Below are 21,519 nucleotides of genomic sequence, written 5' to 3' on the forward strand. Positions count from 1 at the left end.
TTGGCAAAACACTGCAGTGATAATTTTATTCACACGGAAGGAAATGCAAGGAAGTGTCACTAAAACAAGGGAGGTAATTATAGGGCATGAATCCAAAGGCTGGGTGACACAGAATAAAGAGTAACTAAATTAGTCCCATCACGGTCTTGAAATCTGGACTTAACAATTTCATGAGAAGAATCTGACCTCTCATTTCTGAGTAAGAAAGCCAGGCACGTTTTTCCTCATGGTTTGTTTCCAGCATAGCCCTGTAGGCTTGGAGAACTGCAGACACTCTGCCGTAGAGGGGGTGCCCTCTCGGTACCTGCCAGAGCAGCTCAACAGACTCAGAGACACAACATCTCAAGAGTTGGAAGGGAGAACCCTGCAATTCTCCCAGTGGTAATTAAATCTTTCCAAAGGACCCTCCCTGGCAACTAACTGGTTGTCTAGTCTTGACAAGGATCCCCAGGGGTAGCTCGTTCACCAATCAACCCAAACATTTACCCATCAACCCCAACACTGGTCCAGCTCCTGTTCTGTGTCTGGCAGAGGGTTAGATGCTATTCCAGGGGAGATACCTTCTTTAATTGAGCCCCAACCTTTCTCCCTGTAACTTTGACCCAGTGGCTCCAGTTCCTCCTGGGGGAAGCTCAAGATGGCAGGCGCGATGACCTCCTGAAGGTGTTCTCCTCCAGGTGACACATTCCCAACTCTTTCTGGACCTGCAGAGCCAGGCTGGCTGCTTTCCGCATCATCTCCAAGCGCCCTCCCAGCTGGACAGAAACTTCCCAGTGAGGTCTGATCCACACTGAAAGCGGGAATTACTGGCCATCCCATCAGTTGTTCAAACACTCGTCATTTATTAATATTATTGAAGACTACTTACGGCGCCCTTCTGACCAACATTCACTGTTGACACACTTAGAGTGAACGAATCCTTGCCCCATTCTATCTCCCTCACATCTTTTATGAATGATGGGTCCCACTATTGCTAAATCTAATTATATTACACCTCTCTGTTTAATCCCCCTCCCTTTCTAATCTGTAAAATCTATAAGTTTTTAGCTCTGATTGGGAAGATGAGGAAAGAGCAGGCTTACACATGGCACTGGTGGGTTTTTAGTTTCTATTGTGATGAAAAATTTGCCAATTTTACACTGCTGCAAGACAAAAAGCACATGTTGCTTTGCATGGTACAGCATTGATTGTAGACATTTTTGACAGTTCTTTCATATTTCGAACACAGAGCTCAATTTCTCCCCCTCTGGGAAGATGAGGAGTTTGACAAATATGCAGAACGCAGGTCATCCCCCGCTTTGCGGACACTGCCTAATGATGCCTAAGGTGCTCTGATCAGGAATCCACTGGGTTCCCCAGTCCTGGTCCTCTGCTGCTCATGGAAGAGCAAATAACAGGAAGAGAATACAGACCCCAACTCCTGGTGGGTCCGCCGACACCGTTACCTTCTAACCAGAGGGATTAGGGATACAGAACTTCCTCATTACCTGTCATCTCGGGATATTTATCGGTGGATTTTAAGAGCTCCTAACACGTTTGCTGTTAGACTACAAACCAGGGACTGAGGGCACCCAAAGAGATCGGGGACCAAATGGTAAGTCTGTGTGGCTCTCCTGGCATCTGAGTAAAATGGATGTGATCAGCCCTGCTGCTTGAACATTCAACTTTCAAAGTGCGTGTGAAAAGAGAGTGAAATTGGACAAGTGGGCACAATATTCACATGCTACGCCTCGTACCTAAGTGCTCAAAGATAACGGGCTGTTTGCCATTTAAATAAGATAATGTAGGACTGAAGGAGAAGGAAATGTACAATGAACAGCGTAATGAAGGCAAAAGACGAGATTAAAAATACTCTGTGACTAACTCAGAAAATATAATGGAAGCCAACAGATAGTATGATTTGAGATGCAAATAAAATTATAGCCAACCAGTGGATTTTTAAAGCTCACGCTGTAAATGAGCACTGTTTTATTTTTTAGTATGCAAGAGTGAAACCCTACAATCTTCAGCCTTTTGTACTGTCTTGCCAATTTTTTTAACAAAATAAACTTTACATTTGGAAGTACTACCATTAGAAAACCTTGTCATTCACTCCCAGAGCTGTTTCACCACATGAATTTAGCATATCCTTCTACATATTAAGCACAGCGAGGCTTCATCTTGATTTTTTGTAATTCAGTATTTTTTTTAAAAATTACTATAAGCAAAAAGTTGTGGTTTTAGCATACTCTTTCAAAATACATCATACCTCGCTCACCCTTTTAAATTGAATGTACACAGATAAGTGTACTGAATATGAGAATTTAAAAAAACTATTCAGTTTCCAACAAATAGATTGTTTACAAGTAAATATTAGAAATGTAATTATGATGCAACTAATCTAAATCCTCACATTCTTTTTTCATGCTTTGCCGAATTAAAACTTGCAATGACACGACAGTCCAACAACAGAACTCCTTCAGTGCAAGTTAAAACCAATCTTATTGCGGTTTTACAGTTCTTCTGCCAACGATTAAATGCACACCACTCTGAATAACTGGAAAGAAAGATGTCTTATAAGTTAAAAAATTACTGGATGCTATCCAAGCAATGAATAAGCTCTTCCTCGCTGTGTGCAAATTCAGCATTTTAGTGGGGGAATTAACACAGTTATGTTAACAAGCTTAAGATTCTAAGGATTTTCTAATCTTCTAATTGTCTAAAAGGATGAGCTCCCCAAACACCTTCCTCCTTCTCACCTCCTCCCAATGCAATCCCCCATTGGCCATTACTAACTCACTCCTTCAGCCAAAGCTCACTTAACCTGGTAAGGACTCACTGATAATTTCATTAATTTGAATAAATACTGACCACTCTCTACAAGTTCTATATTCTTAGTGGCATTACTCTGCCAAATAGGCACTTTAAAAAAAATTACAAAGAACAAGCTCAAAGCACATGAATAGGGTAGCAGGCAGCACTCTGAGTCAGCACTAAAACCAGCCATTTTAGTGCAATTAAGACCCTCAATATCAAAAGGCCAAAATCTTTGGAAAGGCCATTAATGTATTTTTCGTGGCTCATTAAATGGTTCTGAAGAGGCAACAAGAAACATAAAGAGCTAAATGACAAGTGTGAATGTCCAGGGTTTTCTTCATTTTTTATTTACTTATTATTTGCTTAACTTATTTATTTTTTAAGTAGGCTCCAGGCCCAGTGTGGAGCCTAACGTGGGGCTTGAACTCAACAAACCCTGAGATCAAGACTTGAGCTGAAATCAAGAGTCTGATGCTTAAATGAACCAAGCCACGCAGGTGCCCCCAGGATTTCATTTAAAAAAAAAAAAAAAAAAAAAAAGTGAGAATAACAGACACTTTAATGTCTTGACCCTGGAAACTTTAGATAAAATCATCCAAATAATAATTCTCTAGGCTTAGATCATCAAAGTCTTACGGATTTTTCTAACTTCACACATAGTAGGACTCAATATACAAAATATAAAATAGGCTATCATCATTTTTAGAGTGAAGATATTTACATGACAAATAGAAGAGGGGTTGTGAAACAGAAGTCCCCTCACTCGGGGCCATGTTCAGCTAGAGCCCCACTGTGGCCAACCTATCACATACACCAGAGGCATACAAGATGCTGAGATGGCCTTGCCCATATCAAGGAAGCATGAAACCATGCTGGGTCTAGCTCCTAAATTCATTTCACTTCATTAAATTTCCCTTCTCAGGATGTCTGGGTGCCACAGTCGGTTAAGCATCTGACTCTTGGTTTCATCTCAGGGTCATGGGACTGAACCGGCATCATGCTCCACGTTCAGTGTGGAGACACTCTCTCCCTCTGCCTCTGCCCCTAACTCATCATGTGCACTCTCTCTAAAATAAATAAATAGATCTCAAAAACAAATTCCCTTCTCTGAGAATGGATCAGCCAGGAAAAGCTCTACAAACCATACTTTTTGACTGATTCTAAAACTTGTTCCCACCTATGGTAAGAGATGACTAAAATGCTTCTTCTATAAACCAGTTTTGGATTGGCTGCTATACCAGAGAAGATGTTATGTAAGTTCCACCCACATACACACTTTTTAAAAACGGTCTGTTGTCATAAACACTGTACTGGGACATCCACTATTTACAGGGCACTAATCTATATTGTAAACTTTAAATGTTCCAGCTATAAAGTATCAAAATCGCAAAAGTGGAGGAACAGCTCCCCACTGGGGAGCTGTTTATTTAACCATCAGACATGGAGAAAGGTTAGAAAATGGGAAATTCCTAAAGAGCTGGTGGGAGTGTAGATGGGAACACAGTATAAAATTGGAAGGCAATCTGGCAATATCTATATGAAAAAACAATAAAATATGCATATCCTTCAACAAGAAACCCCATGTGTAGGATGGAGGGGGCATATGCAACATAACCATTAAAACAGACAACAGAATTTTTCTGAAAGACTGTGGGCAAGAAACCCAAATATACCATCCCTCCCACCTCTTCCCAGGCTGAGAATCTGAAAGCCACAGTGGCAATGGTTCAGAGTCCTATAGGAAGCCAGTTTAGCATGCTCAGTTGGAGTTCCCCGAGCCTGGCCTTGAGGACCTTACAAAGCAAAGTTGGGTGCCGTTTCATAAAAATAAAGCTCCATGAACTTTAACAGTCAAATAACAGGCATATCCCCTCATACGGCTCAGTAGATCCTATGAGATCTACTAGATCTAGAGAACCTAGAGACCTAGAGAACAAGGCAAAAGCAAGAGCTCCCAATAATCAACCCTTCAAATGTATTTCAATGACAAAAGAGGCCTAAAGGAGATCAGTCAAAAAGGCTCACTGCTGTGACGATCTGACTTTTCATTGCACCAAAAATGATGTGGATATTTAAAATCGATAAACTCAACTGGTCTGTGTGTCGAAATCTTCTTTTTCTGCTTTGTAAAGTTACAAAGACAGCACAAGGTTCCCTTATACCCTTCACTCAGTTTCCCCAATGTTAAAAGCTTACATTATGAGGGACATTTGTCACAACCAAGGAACCAATGCTGGTACATGACCATCAACTAAACTATACCGCTTATTCACATTTCACTAGCTCTTCCCTAATGTCTTTTGGGTTCCAGGAACTCATCCAGGATATCACGTTTCCATTCAGTCCCTTGTGTGCCCCTAGCCTTCTCGGGTCTGTAACAGTTTTCCAGACTTTCCTTGCTCTTGATGACCTTGATAGCTTTGAAGAGCGCTGGTCAGGTATCTTGTAGAAGGCCCACCCCACCCCTGCCTTGGGGACAAAACTCCTGTCTGGTGTTTTTCCTGTAATTAGGCAGGGTTATGGATTTGGGGGCCCGGCGGAGACTGCAGAAGTGAACTGTCAGTTCCATGACATCATCTCAAAGGTGCCTACTGTCCCAATCTCACCATGGGCGTTAGCTCTGATCACCTGGCCAAGGTGGTGTGTACCAGGTTTTCCCGCTATAAACTTCCTCTTCTGCTCCGTCCATACTCACTTTGTGCAAGTAAGTCATTAAAAGTGTGGTCACCCAGGATGGGGAATTAAGCTCCAACTCGTGGAGTGGAGGAGGATCTCCCTAAATCGTTTGGAAGTCTTCTGTATGGGAGATTTGTCTCCCTACCCATTTACTTACTCCGTCATTTATTTACCTCAGTGTGGACTCCCAGGTATTTACTTCACATTCGGGGTCATAACCCAACACTGTTATTTATTTTGCTCCTCAAATTGTCCCAGTTTTGGCCACGGGGAACAATTTCCGGTTGGCTCCAGTATCCCTCTGAGGTGCCCCATTGTTCTGTGTTTTGAATCACTCCTTATTTTCTGGTTCTCTGTATCTTTACCATCAAAAATGCCTTAGTAATAGGGCGCCTGGGTGGCTCAGTGGTTGAGCATCTGCCTTCGGCTCAGGCCGTGATCCTGGGATCGAATCCCACATCAGGGGTCATGGGATCAAGTCCCACATCAAGCTCCCCATGGGGAGCCTGCTTCTCCCTCTGCCTGTGTCTCTGCCTCCCTTTCTGTCTCTCATGAATAAATAAATAAAATCTTAAAAAAAAAAAAGCCTTGCTAAGGAAAGGGCTGTTATGAGTGAAATTGCTTGTGTCCCCTCCCACCAAAATTCATGGGAAAGTCCTGGCCACCAGTACCTCGGATGTGAACAGTAATTGGAGGTCTACTTAGTGAAAATGAGATCATACCAAAGGAGAGTAGGCCCTTCCACCAATATGACTCCCGTCCTTATACAAAGGGGGGATTGGGATATGGACAGCACACCAGGAGAGCACCACGTGGAGATGAAAGCAGAGCCGAGGTGATGCCTCTCCAACTCAAGGAACGCCACAGAACGCCAGCAGCCACCAGACACACCAGGACAGGGGCCTGGGAAGGATACTCTCTCACAGCCTCAGAAGGAATCAACCCTGCTGACAACTTGATCTCTGACTTCCAGCCTCCCAACAGTGAGAAAGTAAATTTCTGTTATTTCACTTGGTTCCTGCCCTGTTACCGCAGCTCCACGAAGCCAAGGGCTGAGGTCGCTGAGCTCTGCATTTCCATCGAAAACCATTCATGGTTGTGGCATCAAATGAAGCAGGTACAGGGCCTAACAAGCCTCCCAAAGGGCGTGCTGGAACCCAGGGGCCTGATCTACGGGCTGCCACAGTTAGCATCATAACTGGCCATGTTTTCAGAGGCCTCGTTTTCCCTGCAGTTTTCAGCCACCTGCAGCCCGGTGCAGAGCGCTACTTGCCAAGCACACCTGCAAGTCCTAGTGAAACCAGCCATCGAGTCTAATCACCGTCTTCAGCAGGCTAAGCACCAGCTCCTGATTGCTGAGCACTTCCCAGGTGCCCCGCATGCCAATGCTGCAAGGGGCTGACAAGTGATTCCCTGCAGCCCAGCAGACCTGCCACACCAGGTCAAGCTGGCATTTTTGGGTCCCTGTTCAATGACTTGTTTTGTTCCATGTCCATCTTCCCTCAGTCACACCAACAAGTGGCCCGATGGCTTAGCATTGACCGGGATGTCACTTCACTGTAAGCTACACAAATACCATAGTCATCCGGTATTTAGGATCTGTAGTACAAAGACACACACCAGAGGATCCTGGAACAAAATCTAGGCATGAGACGAAGGGACTGTCGTCTCCAGGAGAGAGAAAAGTGACTTGCCCTCAGACTGAAGACACGGAAGAGGCCAGCTAGAGAGAATCTGATATGCCATCTCACTCCACACATCCAGTGACCTTTACGGAGGTGAAATCTGAGTGCCTGCGTGGGTAGATACAGAAACTTTTTTTTCTTCAGTCACCTGGGAGAAGAGGAACTGGAGGTGACAGAGCGGGATCTGAAGTATTCGATCAGAAATTATTCTCATTACAAAAGCTCTGGTTTGTCTGCATTTTTATGCCTATATTAAAAAAAAATCAAATGAAGTCATTAAGCTTAGGCCAGCTCAGTAAGCCTCTGCCTGCGTCTGCAACCCCCAGAGCTCTGCCATAATCCTTCAAATTATTAAATAATTACTGTGTCTCCCTTGGGGTCGCATTTGGCAACAAAATACCATCTAAATGAACCAATGATATGACCCAGTGAGTAACACTTATGTTCTTAACTTCCTAGGAACAAAAGGATATGAAATACTTCCAAGACACAAACTGGGGAGGAGAGTGAGGGTTTTCTGTGGGGTCTGGAGGGATGGGTAGAGAGTAGAATGACAAAGGACCTGGAGAATCGGGGGGAGACTTCCAGTAAGTGTCACTGCCTCCCCCACCAACCTCAGCTATCAGTGAATCTCGCATCCCAGTTCCCTTCCATCTCAGGAGTAGCTACAGCCACAAGGAGAAAACCAAGCATATGGCTCTGTCCTTCTGGACATTTCTACAATGTAGGTTGGGTTGCTTTGGAAAATCCCATTTTATCTCCTACAGCTATATGACCTCAAGCTGTCATTTCCAATAAAGTATGCCTGCGCTGATTTTTATGAACATAGACAAAAGCCACTACAACCTTTTTTTTTTCCTCCCCCAAATCTTTCAAACCAACTGTAGTTGCTATGTAGGGTTATTTGTTTCTAAGGCAACAGCGTATATCTAAGTACTAATGGCCTGTCCTTTTGCCAGGCAACAAACAGCCTTGTGATGCAACTGCACCTGTCTCGGCTACGCGTTACTATGGAGATGCTCCAGTTGCTATGGCTACCATCACGCTAATCGCCTAGCAAAGGCAGACATACAGCAGTCTTCTCGGAGAGCCCAGCTGTTCCTCCGCGTCTCTTGCTGAAGACTGATTGTCTAGGGCCTGTGATGGAATGCTTCTCAACTAAGATACACAAGAACTTCATTAATGCGGTTTCAGAGGATCTCACTCCGTACTCCCCTCTGCAGAGCAAACACCAGACAAGGGAAAGAATGCAAAGAAGTGGACCATAAAACCACGGAAATCTACGAATCCATGCCATCCCTCACTGACATAAACTTGTAGCCCAAGGATGATTTCTCTCAACTGGGTGGTTACAATCGAAACACTTCTTTATATTAAAAAAAAAAAATTTTTTTTTTACCCCTTCAGGAGTAAAAGGATCCATTTCCAACTCTAGCGCTATGTGAGATAAAATCAATTTTAAAATTCGTATCTGTGTTATGGGGCTATTTTTTTGGAATCTAACAATAACACCTTCTTTTATCTTTTTTTTTTTTTAAGTGACAGGCTTCCTACTCTCCCCTCCAATTACATCTTTGTAAAAATGGCACCCATGACCTCACTGTCTCAAAACAAATGGGCATGTGAGGAGGAATAAAAGTCTCCATTGTTCTCTGCTGTTCTCCTTGAAGAGCCAAACACCAAGTAACCACAACAAAATGATCGCTCTGGAGCACCATCTACATGGAGACCAGGAATGACAACAATCAAGTGAGTCCTTCAGCGAACACCTGTAGACATTCTGAGTCAGATGCTGGGAAGATGGAAGCGCTTACCTGACTCATGCCTGTACTTCTATCCCAACAAACCGTGACACATGGAGATGTTAAAGCTGTCAACTTTTCTTTGTAAATGTTTCTACCCAGGAAGACAGTATTTCGCCCACTGTGAAGCCTTCTGAGCACGTTCCTCCGAAGCAGCAGAAGCGGTAAGGTTGGCAGGAAACACAACAGTGGGTATGCCTCCAATAATACTGCATTTCTTTCTCATTTATCTACAGTTATTTTTAATATCATACAGCCTATTAAATTAGTTTCAGTGCCTGTCTCTGCCAAAATAATGCAACTTCAGTAGCCCAAAAAAAAAAAAGAAGAAGAAGACGACTTCTGAATTGCTTACCTTTGATATGCCTGAGGAGAGGCAGGAGGTGTATTGAACACGTGTGAGTATGGGTGGTAAGGTGTCTTTTTCAAAGCCTGAATTAGATTTTGTCTATACTCTGGGTCTATGCACCACAATGACCCTTTCCCGATGCTCTGCAAAGAGAATTAAAACATAAAAATGATTAATAAAGAAACATTCAATATTCTGCAGTAAGTAGACAAAGAGCAATTACCACAGTTACTTATTTTTAAAAGCCTCTCACTTATTTGTCATTGTTCGCCAGCCAGAAATATGTAATACTGGACACTGATGGTACGGCACCGTAAAATGTGGGGCAGTCTTACCTGGATTAGGGCTGGCAGACGAAATGAGCGCGCTATTACCAGGTGATGCTGGGACAGTAATATTGTGATGTTCATATCCTGATGGCCCCCAAACCCAGATTCCTTTATTATTTTTCAGTGTCAACTCTGAAAGGATCCCCTTTCTAAAAAAGTGAGTCCTAACTTGGTCAGATTTCACATGTTGAAAGAAAAAGAGGGTGGGCTGTCTCCAAACTCCCATCTCCACTGTAAAAAAAAAAAAAAAAAAAAAAATCTGAGAGTTGGGTTTGGAAAACCGGCTCATTTCGGGACCACTTCGCAAGAAAACGGAAAAGTAATCCGCTTGTTTTTTCCTACTTATTCACCAAAGAACACATTTAAGCTTCACATGGAATTCTGTAATTACTTTCCCCGAGAAACAAAAGAACTCAGGCAGCAGTGAGAAATCTAAGCCAGAGGCCGGTATTTATTTTCTGGACTCCCAGGTTCCCAGTACTCCACCCCCATGGGGCCTAAGGGCAGAGGAGTCCTTAGAAGTCAAACTTAAAAATGCAAATTTCCTAAAACTGGTTCCATGGAAAGATTTGCTTGGAGGCCCACTTTGGGTCTGTGGACAGCATTTTTATAATAATAATAATAATAATAATAATAATAATAATAATGTCAATCCTTCCTGTGAGGCCCACGGAACTGGCAGCAGGCCGGGCAGTCGCTACTCTCGCTGCACGCTTTCAAGTCACCGAATGTACCCAAGCTGTTTGATAAAAGGTCGTTTGTAAATATTTACTGATTTGGAGAGAAAAGAAGTCAAATTACATAAACCCCCACCCACCCCATGCTTGCAGCCAAGGGACTGGCTCTCTTCTTTTCAGAACTATTGTACTAGGGAAACATTGAGAAAGCAAACAATGAGACTGTTTAACTCTGGGAGGGAGGGGAGAGACTCCAAGAAAACCCCTTAGAAGGAAAACAAAAAAAATGAGTTATTCCTAAAATCTTTAAAGAGCCTTTTAAAACTCTGTATTTCAGTCAGGAGTTCAGCAAGTAGTTTACTTACAGACTTATTCACGGAACCCATTAAAATTCTTTACTATCACAACACCAAGGAAGCAGCAAAAACTGGAGTTAACTCTTTCTGGTGCAGTGAGAACAGAGAATGGCTCAGAAAGCCAAGATCAGCGTCCGGTCGGATCCACCCCAGCCTACCCGCCCCCCCAGTGTGGGGGGGCACAGGCCTGAGCCCAAACACACGTCTCAGGCAGGCCAACCGGCCTCAGCTGGACACCAACGTCCCAGTGTAACCGTCTGGATGTTTAAAGACGTGAAAAATGTCAACTTGGAGAAATTCAATGTCCTTATGTAGCCTTTCCTTTCACGCATGCATTTTCAAGCCCAGAACAGTTCAGGGGCACGGATGAGGCTCTCCCAGCAAAGCAGGCAGGTCACCAAAGAGCTGCCGGGACCCACCTGTTCTTTCCTTTGGAAAAGAGATGCAAAGCGCATTTTCCAGAGAAGGGGTGGGGGAGGACCAGCCAGACCAGCAACTACAAATTTGGGTAATGTAAAGAACAAACCACAAAAGCTAGCAACTCCTTGGCAGGAGTGGGTCCTGGCCTGACTCCACCCAAAAGGCTCCCCATGGGATGGGACCTTTCTGCTTTGCTGGAACACAGGGCCCCTATTCTGCTACCTTGAGGGCCAGGGTCCACAGGCAACCCAGGCATTTCTGGCAACCCAGGCATTTCTGCAATGACATTTTTTCAGTTCTGGGAACCTAAGGGCTCTGTTGTCAAGGTGGCTTTCAGGGCGGGGCTGTTTAATCTTACAGGGAATAAAAATATGACAAAGAAATGAAGGACAATTGACCCTCTTAGGCAAATAACAGTAAGACAAGAATGTGGTTTCTTCTAATCCTGGCCTACGTCTCCTTTTTTGTTATACTACATTACTATTTATGAACTAAATGGGAAAAAACCCACACTTGGGGGGGATGGGTTGCAAATTAATGATCCAGGTGCAAGAAGCTGGGGGGTGGGGGTGGGGAGTGACAGTAGCAATCGGGAATTCTGGAGCCACAGAGAGGGTTCCTGTGTGGTCCTGGACAAATCAGGTTCCTCAAAAAGTCTTGGCTTCCTCGTTGGCCAAATAAAAAACCCCTTAGGAATGGGTGTGAGGCCCAGCCATAGCCTGATGTCAAACACCTGTAACCGTGATGGTGATGTCATGAACATCTCTTCTCTGGCAGAAAAACAGGAGCAGAGCTGGCTATCCAATGCCTTTCATTCAGTCAGATCTGATTTTCCCAGAGCCGTCCATCATAAAGAAGCACCAAGTACCAACAGAGGCAGTGGGAGGAGCCTCCAGCAACTCCCAGGTACTGCTGGGCCTGCGCTTGCTACGGTCAGTCACTTGTCCCTCACGCAGAAAACCAATTCTGACTCATGGCAGCCTGGAAGCTCAATCAATGCTCAAAGTTTTCTTTCACCCAGGTCTTCACACGGTGGTCATCAAGCCCATCAAGCTGAGGTCTGACCTCAAACTGGTCAGCATGCCATCTACAACAGTCATTCACCACAGACATTTGCCCAAGCTTCATTCAGGTCATGGCGACTCCTACCTGGATCAGTTCTGCATTTCACCAGGACCCCTGGAATTGCTGCTAGGTTTTCGCAGACCAGACACAAACTTCAAAATCTCATACTTGCCATTCCCAAAGAGAGAAAATTGAATAAAAACAACATCTTCAGGACACACCCACGGGGACACAATCATCTGTCTACTCCCTCCAATGGCCATACAGAGCTTGAAAGGGACAGAAAGAGCCTGGCACTGCATCTCATCTGCAAGTGTCCTTCTTGGTCTCATGTAACGGCTCCGAGGAATAAAAAGGTCAGCTCGAAAAAATTTGTAATGGGAATACGCACAGAGAGAATATTCAAGTTTCTTAGGACAGGAAAAATTGGATTTAATGCCCCTAACAGGGGAAAGGCAGCTGTAATTTGATTATAGTTGTGTAATAAGTTTAGAGTCAGGGCTTTTACAGAAATTTCTGCATCTCATCTGAAGAACAGGGATTTTATTTTTTTAAACCGGGACAACTGGGGATCCCTGGGTGGCTCAGCGGTTGAGCATCTGCCTTCAGCCCAGGGTGTGATCCTAGAGTCCAGAGATCAAGTCCCACATGGGGATCAAGTCCCACATCGGGCTCCCAGCATGGAGCCTGCTTCTCCCTCTGCCTGTGTTTCTGTGTGTGTGTGTGTGTGTGTGTGTGTGTCTCATGAATAAATAAGATCTTTAAAAAAGTAAAAAATAAAAATATAACCCGGGACAACTGTGGGGGGCCATACATCAGGAAATATGACGGAATTCAAAATAATAAAGAGGAAAGATCTTCACTGAGAGATATTTTTCTGTATACCTATTCTTTCAGATGACATCTATCTATATACATGTTTACAAAGACGAAAATGTGTCTCTGAGTGAAGATCTTTCATACACGCCCATACAGCTTGAAAAATACTAATGCGAAAAGTAGAGGGGGAAAATAAATCGAGTAAGAAGACACGGATGTGGCCCACTTTTGTTTTTTAATTAAAAAGCACCTGGGGAATAATAGACAGCTCCTTGTGAGCAATAAAAAACATGAGTAAGCAAGAGGAAGCCTATATTGGAGTAAGAACTGATTAGTTAGAAAGGTTAAAAAACAAAGGAGATAAAACAACAAAATTAAGTCTTAAATCTAACTTCTAACGGTAACATTTTTTCTGAGATGTCTCTAAGCAAGTCGTGAACCTCTCCCATCCCTTCACACAGCTCCACGGACCCGCACGCAGCACATCTTCCATCAGCCTGCCTTAGTACGTACGGGCCTTCATGTGGGGGCTCCAAGTTAGGCTGTCAATTCCTGAGATTAAGTACTAAATTTTAAACATGACTTTCAAACTGTGGGCTATCACACAAGTGGGTCATGAAATCCACATTACGGGTCACAACCAGCATGGTTTTTATGCAACAGAAGATAACCAAAGGGATGAGAACAGCATTAAGTGTGGGATGTAAGTAAGACAATCTGTGAAATGCAAAATGTACACAGGTGCGCCCTGGATGGCGAGGGAACAGGCACGTCGTGCTCGGATTCTGGGTCAAAGAAGTGCGGCGGGGGGACATGCTGGTCTAGGACAATGGTATCCCCCTCACGCCCCTACCTTGTCATCACTTCTCAGGGAGAAAGCCTCCTTCCAGTAGTAATGGAAGATGATCTCAACATGACACCTAACACAGGGGAGGAGCCCCGCTGGGGGAAGAGGGAAGATGACACAGGGCCCAGGTCAAAATGGAGTGGGGAGCTGGGTATGTGTTCTCAGTGCATTTGAAAGGATTCTTCTTGATGTTTCCGATGCGCCATTTCTGAGGGTGCTTCCAACACCACCTACCCTGGTTCAATCCCTCGCCCATATGGTCCCCTCCGCATCCAGGCACCATGGGGGCCATGAGGGTGAATACAATACAAAAAGGCACTGCTCTCTTGGAAGCTCAGATTCTGGAGGGGGAAGAAGACAGGCAAGTAAGCAAAGAAATAAATAAGCAAGGTCACACCAGCTGGAATGCCTGCCATGAAGGAAATAATGAGTAAGGAGTTAGAAGACAGGAGCTTGCCACTGTAGGGATAAATGGGTTGGAAGGGGCAAGAGAACCCGTGGAGGCCTGTTAGGAGCTGATGCCACAGTCCAGGCTTGAGGGGACCAGGTGGCAGCAGGGAGGTGGAGGAAGGGCAGCTTCAGGATGTACTACTGGACCTGGCAACAGACTGGAAGCGGCAGGTAAAGGGGAATGATGAAGAATGGTCTGGTCTGAGCAACTAACCGCGTCAAAGATTGAGAGGGAGGGACGTCCGGCGCCCATCTGAACATAGAACCGTTGAGGTGTCTGATGCATTAAGAACTGCTGATCAAGGTACTTGAATGACCTGGCTGGACACAGGACATAGGCCACCTCTTCCTTCTGCTGTAGGCTCGCTGACCCCAACCCTCATGACAGGAGCTCAGGGATGAGCAAAGATGGATCCGAGGTGGGCTGGCTTTGGAGGTTTAACACTAATGGATTCTATAGGCGAGGCTGGGAAACCTCTGTCTAAAGGGTCAGAGTGGATATTTTAGTCGTCAAAAGGCCACCGGGTCTCTGTGGCGACTACTCAACGCTGCCACTAAGGAACCAGAGCAGCCACAGGCCTGAAGGACAGGCCAGGTTGTGGTTCCTTCCATAATCACTGATCAGAAACACAGCCCGTCGTCCGCTGCCCCCTGCCTCCCAGCTCCTATACTCAGACTCAAAGCTCCTGTAGTTCTGGGAACCTAAAGCCAGGTAAAGGGTCTTCGAAGGCTAAGAGAGTTGGGCTGGGTCCTGTGGGATTGGGGTGTGTGTGCCAATAATGGCCGAAATGGAGTGCTTCGAGGCAGAAAAGGGAGGAGTGGGGAACGGGGTGGGGGGGGGCAGATGGGCTAAGTAAGCCTGTCGATATTCAGAACACAGACTCTGAACACAGACTCTGGACCTCTAGACTATGTAGGTCCAGTCCCTCTCCCTCTCTGGGTCTGTTTCCTCCTCTGTAAATCAGGTGGTCAGACTCCATCATCCCATGAACTTGTAACCATTTGCTCTGATGACGTGTTGCTAGGGATTCATTAATGTACATGGGCTTTCGTTTCCCCACTTCCTTCCTTCCTAGTGTCCCACTCCTTCTGCATCAAGACACTTGTAGTATTTATAGATGGGGGCCCCCAGACATGACATTTTTCATTAAGTTGCCATTCTAATCCAACAAATAGAAAGTTCTCTTGGGCTCTAGAGAGTGGGCTGAAAATCCACTGGAAAGAGCTCCTGCTACAGCCACCAGCCCCAACACACACACACAGGCTGGTCCCAGGAGGGGAGAATGCTTCCCAGGCCCCCAGCCCCACAGGTTCCTCCTCCACTCTGGAGCTGGCTCCTGCTCAGGCTCCTGGGGTCAAGCTGGCCTAAGGGAAGAAGAGAGGGAAGGGAGGCGGGGAGGGCTGGGGGGCTGTGGGGGCGGGGGGGGGGGAGGTGCAAATACTCCCATAAATGGCTGCAGGCTCCCTCCTTCCCCAGAAAACCCACCCTTGGCCCCCAGACAAGGCTGAATCTGGACTTCAACAAGTCACAAACTTATTCTGACTTCCCTGGGCCTCACAAAAGAATGCCCCTTGGGTCTTGTTCTGAAGCAGGTCACTGAACACTTGTTACTAGGACACACCATGACACAGAGACAGGGTCCACTGTTTAGGGCACAGGACCTCCAGAGGAAGGCAAACAATAAACAACTCTGAAGGGCTGCAGAAGGGGACCAAAGGGCTACAGCCTAACAGAGGAGGACAAAGACGAACCCTGTGGGGGAGGAAGGTGTTAACACTGCGTGCATGCATGCGTGCACACACACACGCACACATACACAGGGCCCTTGGCCAGCCCCTCCTGCAGACCCACGGGATGCCCACACCCCCTGTGCAGGGCAGCCCCCCGGATGGAACACGCAGCGTCTCAGACTTCTCACCGCCCCCTCTCCCCTTCCCACCGGGCCCCCCACATAGTCTCGCTCCCTCGTGTTCGCGCTTCCCGGCCCGTCAGGATGGTGAAAGGCAAATACGCCCATGTGCCCGTGACAGGGGCCAGAAGCAATGCCAGGGCTTTCCCGGGGAGCATTCCAGAATGCATCCCACACACGGCTCCCAGGCAACAAAGGGATCGACCTACGTGGTTCTTGTCTACACTGCTTCCCTGCTGTGTTACTGGAAATAAACCACTTGTCCGCCCAGACCGGCGCCGTATTAGACGTAATACTATCTTTTCTGAGTCACGTCGGGCTCTCAGGCTCAAACGGGGTCACGCACAGGATGCACCCTAACACTGAACCCGGCACGTAAAAGACGCTTAATCAATTCAATTTCTCCTTTCTGTCAAAAGAAGTCACAGAAGCTGGGTGACGCTAGGAAAAATAAAAAAGAGAGAGAGAGAGAAAGAGAAACAGAGAACAGAGAAAAGTTACACTAACCGAAGACCACGACCTCAAACCTCACCAAAATGCTTGGCAAGTGAGGGATTCCTAAAGGCCCTTTTTGTTCTTAGACTCTGTCATTTATCATCTAAAGACATCAAGGGGGATTTCTGAATTTTAAATATTAAGAAAATGATCTGAGGAGCTAGCCAAGTCCATGAAAGACAGAGAGAAGGAGAAAGAACAAAAGTGATCACAAAGAGTTTTTATCTAAATAGATCGTCGTTCACTTCCCCAAAACAGACAATTACTCCAGAAGAAAGATTTTTTACAAAGAAGTTCCATGATCTGATGTGGAGTTCCCTAACACTTTACAGTGTGGCCCGGTTTGAAATGCCGCACTGTGCTCTCCCCACTCCTCTCGCATTGTTTTTTCCCCCAAGAGGAGGAGGGATGAGAAAAGAGAAACTATACCCAGACAGAAGTACGGAAGCTTCCCTCAAGGCCCCAGCCCCGTGTGCCTCAGTCTCCCTCCATCCCGGGGAGGCAGGACCCTCCCGGCCGCTGGCATCGGGAGCTGGAAACAGAGCCCGATAACCACAGCCACTGAGCAAGGTGTCCTCTGAACATCACATACACAAATCACCCCCAATTCTGCAACCATCCTGCTGTTATTTTCACAGACGTGTTCCCAAAGCTACAAAGACGGAAATCACGATCAAGACGTCACCGGCACGATACTCGGATACACGAGCTGCAAGGCGGTGCTTGTGCACACCTGGGCTACCTCGGAGCCCCCGCTCCCTTCACAAGCATCCGTGGACACGGGGGCAAAGGAACGAAGCGGGGACAGGTAGGCGAGAGCCGGCTGCAGGCACGCGGGACATGGTTCTCCTGCCGGGGAGACGCCGGGCGGGCTCTGTGCGTGCTAGTCACACTGCAGGATGATCGGTCACTTCCTCGCATCCACACCTAAACAAAACCAAAATCAACCCTAGAGATGCCTTAAAACTGTATTGATCTCTAGGAAAAGCCAGGCGTGGCTGAAAGGGCTGGGAGGTGTGAAAGGAGACCCGTTTGTCAGAGTTTACCAGGGCTTTGCTTGGCAGGAATCTGTCCTCAGTTCGTTCTCGATCTGGGCAGTCGGGTTTCTTCTCGGTCCTCCACTGCCCATTAGTACGGTTTCCCTGGAGCAGGGCCGGGGGCAGACCCGAGGCGTGTCAACTCACGAAGGCTGGCAGAGCTAGCGAGTGTCTGGGTTGAAATGAGTTATTTCTCGGACTCTCTAGGTGACTGTTTCCCAACTGCCAAGGCCAGGCAAGGGCCTGACGACAATCCATAATAACAATCAATGATAAAGTGATCACCAAGCATCCAAAATATGTATTTACTGACAAATACTGTCAAACTCTACACTGGTGATTTCTAATAGAGGAGGGAACACCAACACCCACACATACACCCGCACCTGCACACACACACACACACACACACACACATCCCCTTCATACTCTAAAATCAGAAGGCCAAAGAACTGGCATCCGTAAATTCACTGCTTTTATCCAACTGAATCTTGGGATTCTTCCAAATGAGTTTCACCAATCTGTCCTTTGGGGACCATTAGCAAATAAGGGTTAACGATCTGAAACCTCACAGTGTTACCTGGGCAGGCTGAGGAGGAGGAGGTGTGGACACAGACAGGTTTAAAAAGAACTCTCAGGCACTTGCAAAAACACACAGGAAATGTCCGAGGCTGCTTGTTTTATCCACTTCTAAAGATAGCCAGGCTACAGCACTTCAGAGAGTTGAATTCAAATGAATTCCAGATATTGTGTGGCCCCCCTCATAGCCCCGCCACATACACACAATATACGGACAGATAAGTAAGTTCTTCGTGACCATTTAACTGCTGACAACTTTATTGCAGATACAAAGATATTCAGATGTAGGAGGTTTCGTCATCTGATATGAAACCGGAATGCACAGTGATGTGATAAAGTTGTCCAAGATGTGGATATATTCTTTCTTGTAATTTTTTAATAACAGCTGTTTGTATCACACCCACAATCTTAAAATAAAAACTGCAAAAGCAAATTACCAGGAGACACATGGTAGGATAAAAGACATAGATTGCTTTTTCATGTTTTTTTTTTTTTTTTTTGTAAGTTTAAAAGGCAAACTCACCTAAAGCTAACAGATACAAAGGGAGGTAAATTTACCATTCGTTGCATTGACAGAAATAAAATCTTGGTTATTTTAAAAGTTCAAGACCCAGGAGGCGCCTGGGTGGCCCAGTCGGTCAAGAGTCCAAATCTTGATTTTGGCTTAGGGTGTGATCTCAAGGTTGTGGGATGGAGCCTCTCTCTCTCTGTGTGTCTCTCTCTGTCTCTGAAACAAATAAATAAAATCTTAAAAAAAAAAAAAGTTCAAAACCCAGCTGAAGTGAGGAGGGGAAAAGATGCCAGGCAGCTCCAGTTCTGGACTGAACTTGCACTCTTTCCAGTACCTCTACTTTCTTTAAAGTGATTCAGGTGCTGCAAATGATAATTAACACAATGTTTTATGGAGGGTGATAAAGGCACCTGTGGGTCTGACAAACAGAGATACCCTCGGCTGGATTACATCTGGCCCACGTAGTGCCACTTTATCTGCTGGTTGTCAGTAGTTACTCATCTATTTTTAAATGTTCCAATATGATCTTATCAAACTGGCACATATAATTTGATCACCTTATTTCCATAACTAAAGGTTGTTGAACGTATCTAGCCAGGTAAAAGTTACAGTTATGGGGTGTGTGCATGTAACTGGGTTGGAACATAACAGTTATTCCTTTTGTTTAAAAAAATAATAATAAAAACCCTCTCTCTCAGGAAAACACGCAATACTGGGTTGTTGGTTTGTTTGTATGTTTGCTTTATAAGGGGTGGCCACTGGCTAGGGGACCAATCTGTTACCAGTCTCCCTAGGGGTCCACGAGGGGCCTCTGCTGGGGTTCCGGGGCCAGGAATTCAGCTTTAGGCTGCGGCATCTTGCTACAACCAAGTCAGCCCGCAATGAAGGGAGAAACTTCCTTTCCAGCAGCAAAGTGGATCCTTTCAACAAACAGGGTTTGAGAACCAGCTGATGTTGTGACATCCGTCGCAAAGACAAATCTGAAACCAGCCCCAACCCAAGTGGGAGAAGCGACAAGGAGCAAATGACACGGTAAGTGTTGTGGATTCCTTTTCAAATCTTGTGGGTGCTGGTCAAGATATGGATAGATCCTGCGGGAGCAGAGGGTGAGGCCAAATCTGCTGAGGGAGGCGGAGGGGCTGTCCGGGAACCTGCAGGTCAGAAGAGGCAAATCCAGAACCCCAAAAGTAACTGAGGCCTCCCTGAGCACTGGGCAAAGGGAAGGGCGGTGTGGGAGATGGAGAAGGGATGCAGAGGGAGAATGAACCAATCCTGTGGCTAGCACTGAGGGAAACATTTACGTGACCAGCATCTACCCAAAAAGCCCAGCTGACCTGGACCCAGGGAACCACATGAAACCACATGAAACCTGTGGCGAGGCTGAGCGACCTGACCCAGCAGCCGCCTAGAGTCAAGGCAGGGTGGGGTCTAAACCCTGTCCCCTCCTTGGCCTCACACAGAGTCCCCCTGAGGCCAGTTTCAAAGTCCTCACCCTCATCATCGCATCTTCCTGCGTCCCTGTGAGGTGCCACAGGAGGTGGGGGCGGCCAGCCTCCGAAGATGCATCGCTATGCAGGGTGCTAGGTTACAGTGAGGCTGGGATGTGTGTCGCCTGGAAGAGCTGGTGTCCACACGGAGCCACTCACGGCGGGGATTCACCTGGGCTACCAACACAGCGACCCACCAGATGGGTCCAGGGCCCTAAGGGGCACCTGCATCTGCGGGCTTCCCAGCTCACCTGAGGACCCACTATAACCCGAGGCACAGAACACACGCAGAAGGCCCTCCCGAGACGGAACCAGGAGCTCATGAGGTTAGTAACTGGCAATTACGTGAGGTGACATGAGAGCAAACAAGAGAGGAAGTCGGCCGAGGGTTAGGAGTTACCTGATTATTATGCATAAGGGGAAAGTCTCCGGTTTAACACTCTACACGGCACATTTCACCTGATGGTGTAAAGTACTCTCTGCCCAGCATTTCAGGAGCCCTGAAAGGGACCTCAGGAAGGCCAACTGCAGCCGGTGTTCTGGACATCCCCACGGGGCGGGGGGCACCCCGAGAGCTGAGCACCTTGACACCAGTCTCAGACCATGCCATGAAGATTTGTTGGGGTTCCCCAAAACAGCCACCCCCTTGAGGACCCGTGGAAATTACACACACCCAAAATTTTGTTTTGCTTGGTATATTGCTGAGTCATTTGGCCTAGATGCCGGTTGCCCCTGGAATTCGACGTGCACCCAAACATTTGAGTTAGCAGTGGTGGTGGCAGCAGTCGCAGCAGCGACAAGAATAACCAGTACCATGAACAGACCACCGACCACATGCCAAGCGCTATCCCGGGCACTTCTCAAGCATCTTTAATTTTCCCCACAAACCTAGGACAACAGAGGGAGTGGTGGGACCCCGCAGAGGATAACGTTAAAGCCCAGACAGGTGGTTAGCTGACCTGCCCCGGGTCCAATGCAAGCAAGGTGACTCAAGAACCCCGACGCGCGGGGATCTCTGGGCGGCTCAGCGGTTGGGCGCCTGCCTTCAGCCCAGGGCGTGATCCTGCAGTCCCGGGATCGAGTCCCACATCAGGCTCCCTGCATGGAGCCTGCTTCTCCCTCTGCCTGTGTCTCTGCCTCTCTCTTTCTCTCTGTGTCTCTCATGAATAAATGAATAAAATCTTTAAAAAAAAAAAAAAAGAACCTGATGCCCTCCCCTCTAAAACGTG

The 21,519-nt window shown here is 46.5% G+C and overlaps 1 protein-coding gene and 1 long non-coding RNA gene across 9 annotated transcripts in view; one reads left to right on the forward strand and one right to left on the reverse strand.

The window, feature by feature from the left end:
* Positions 1–21,519, reverse strand: part of FOXN3 (forkhead box N3) — a 393,402-nt gene that overhangs the window by 162,333 nt on the left and 209,550 nt on the right. For all 8 annotated transcript variants that reach the window (XM_038545525.1, XM_038545526.1, XM_038545519.1 and 5 more), the window contains one exon: positions 9,315–9,451. In XM_038545525.1, coding sequence (XP_038401453.1) covers positions 9,315–9,451 — 137 coding nt within the window. The remainder of the gene's footprint in view (positions 1–9,314; positions 9,452–21,519) is intronic.
* On the forward strand, positions 8,800–12,376 carry LOC119876507. The gene is made up of 3 exons (XR_005363665.1): positions 8,800–9,123; positions 11,868–12,022; positions 12,112–12,376. It is a non-coding gene; the product is annotated as an uncharacterized LOC119876507 (long non-coding RNA).

This window comes from Canis lupus, chromosome 8 (assembly GCF_011100685.1).
Source record: "Canis lupus familiaris isolate Mischka breed German Shepherd chromosome 8, alternate assembly UU_Cfam_GSD_1.0, whole genome shotgun sequence".
In the NCBI taxonomy this organism is placed as follows: Eukaryota; Metazoa; Chordata; class Mammalia; order Carnivora; family Canidae; genus Canis; species Canis lupus.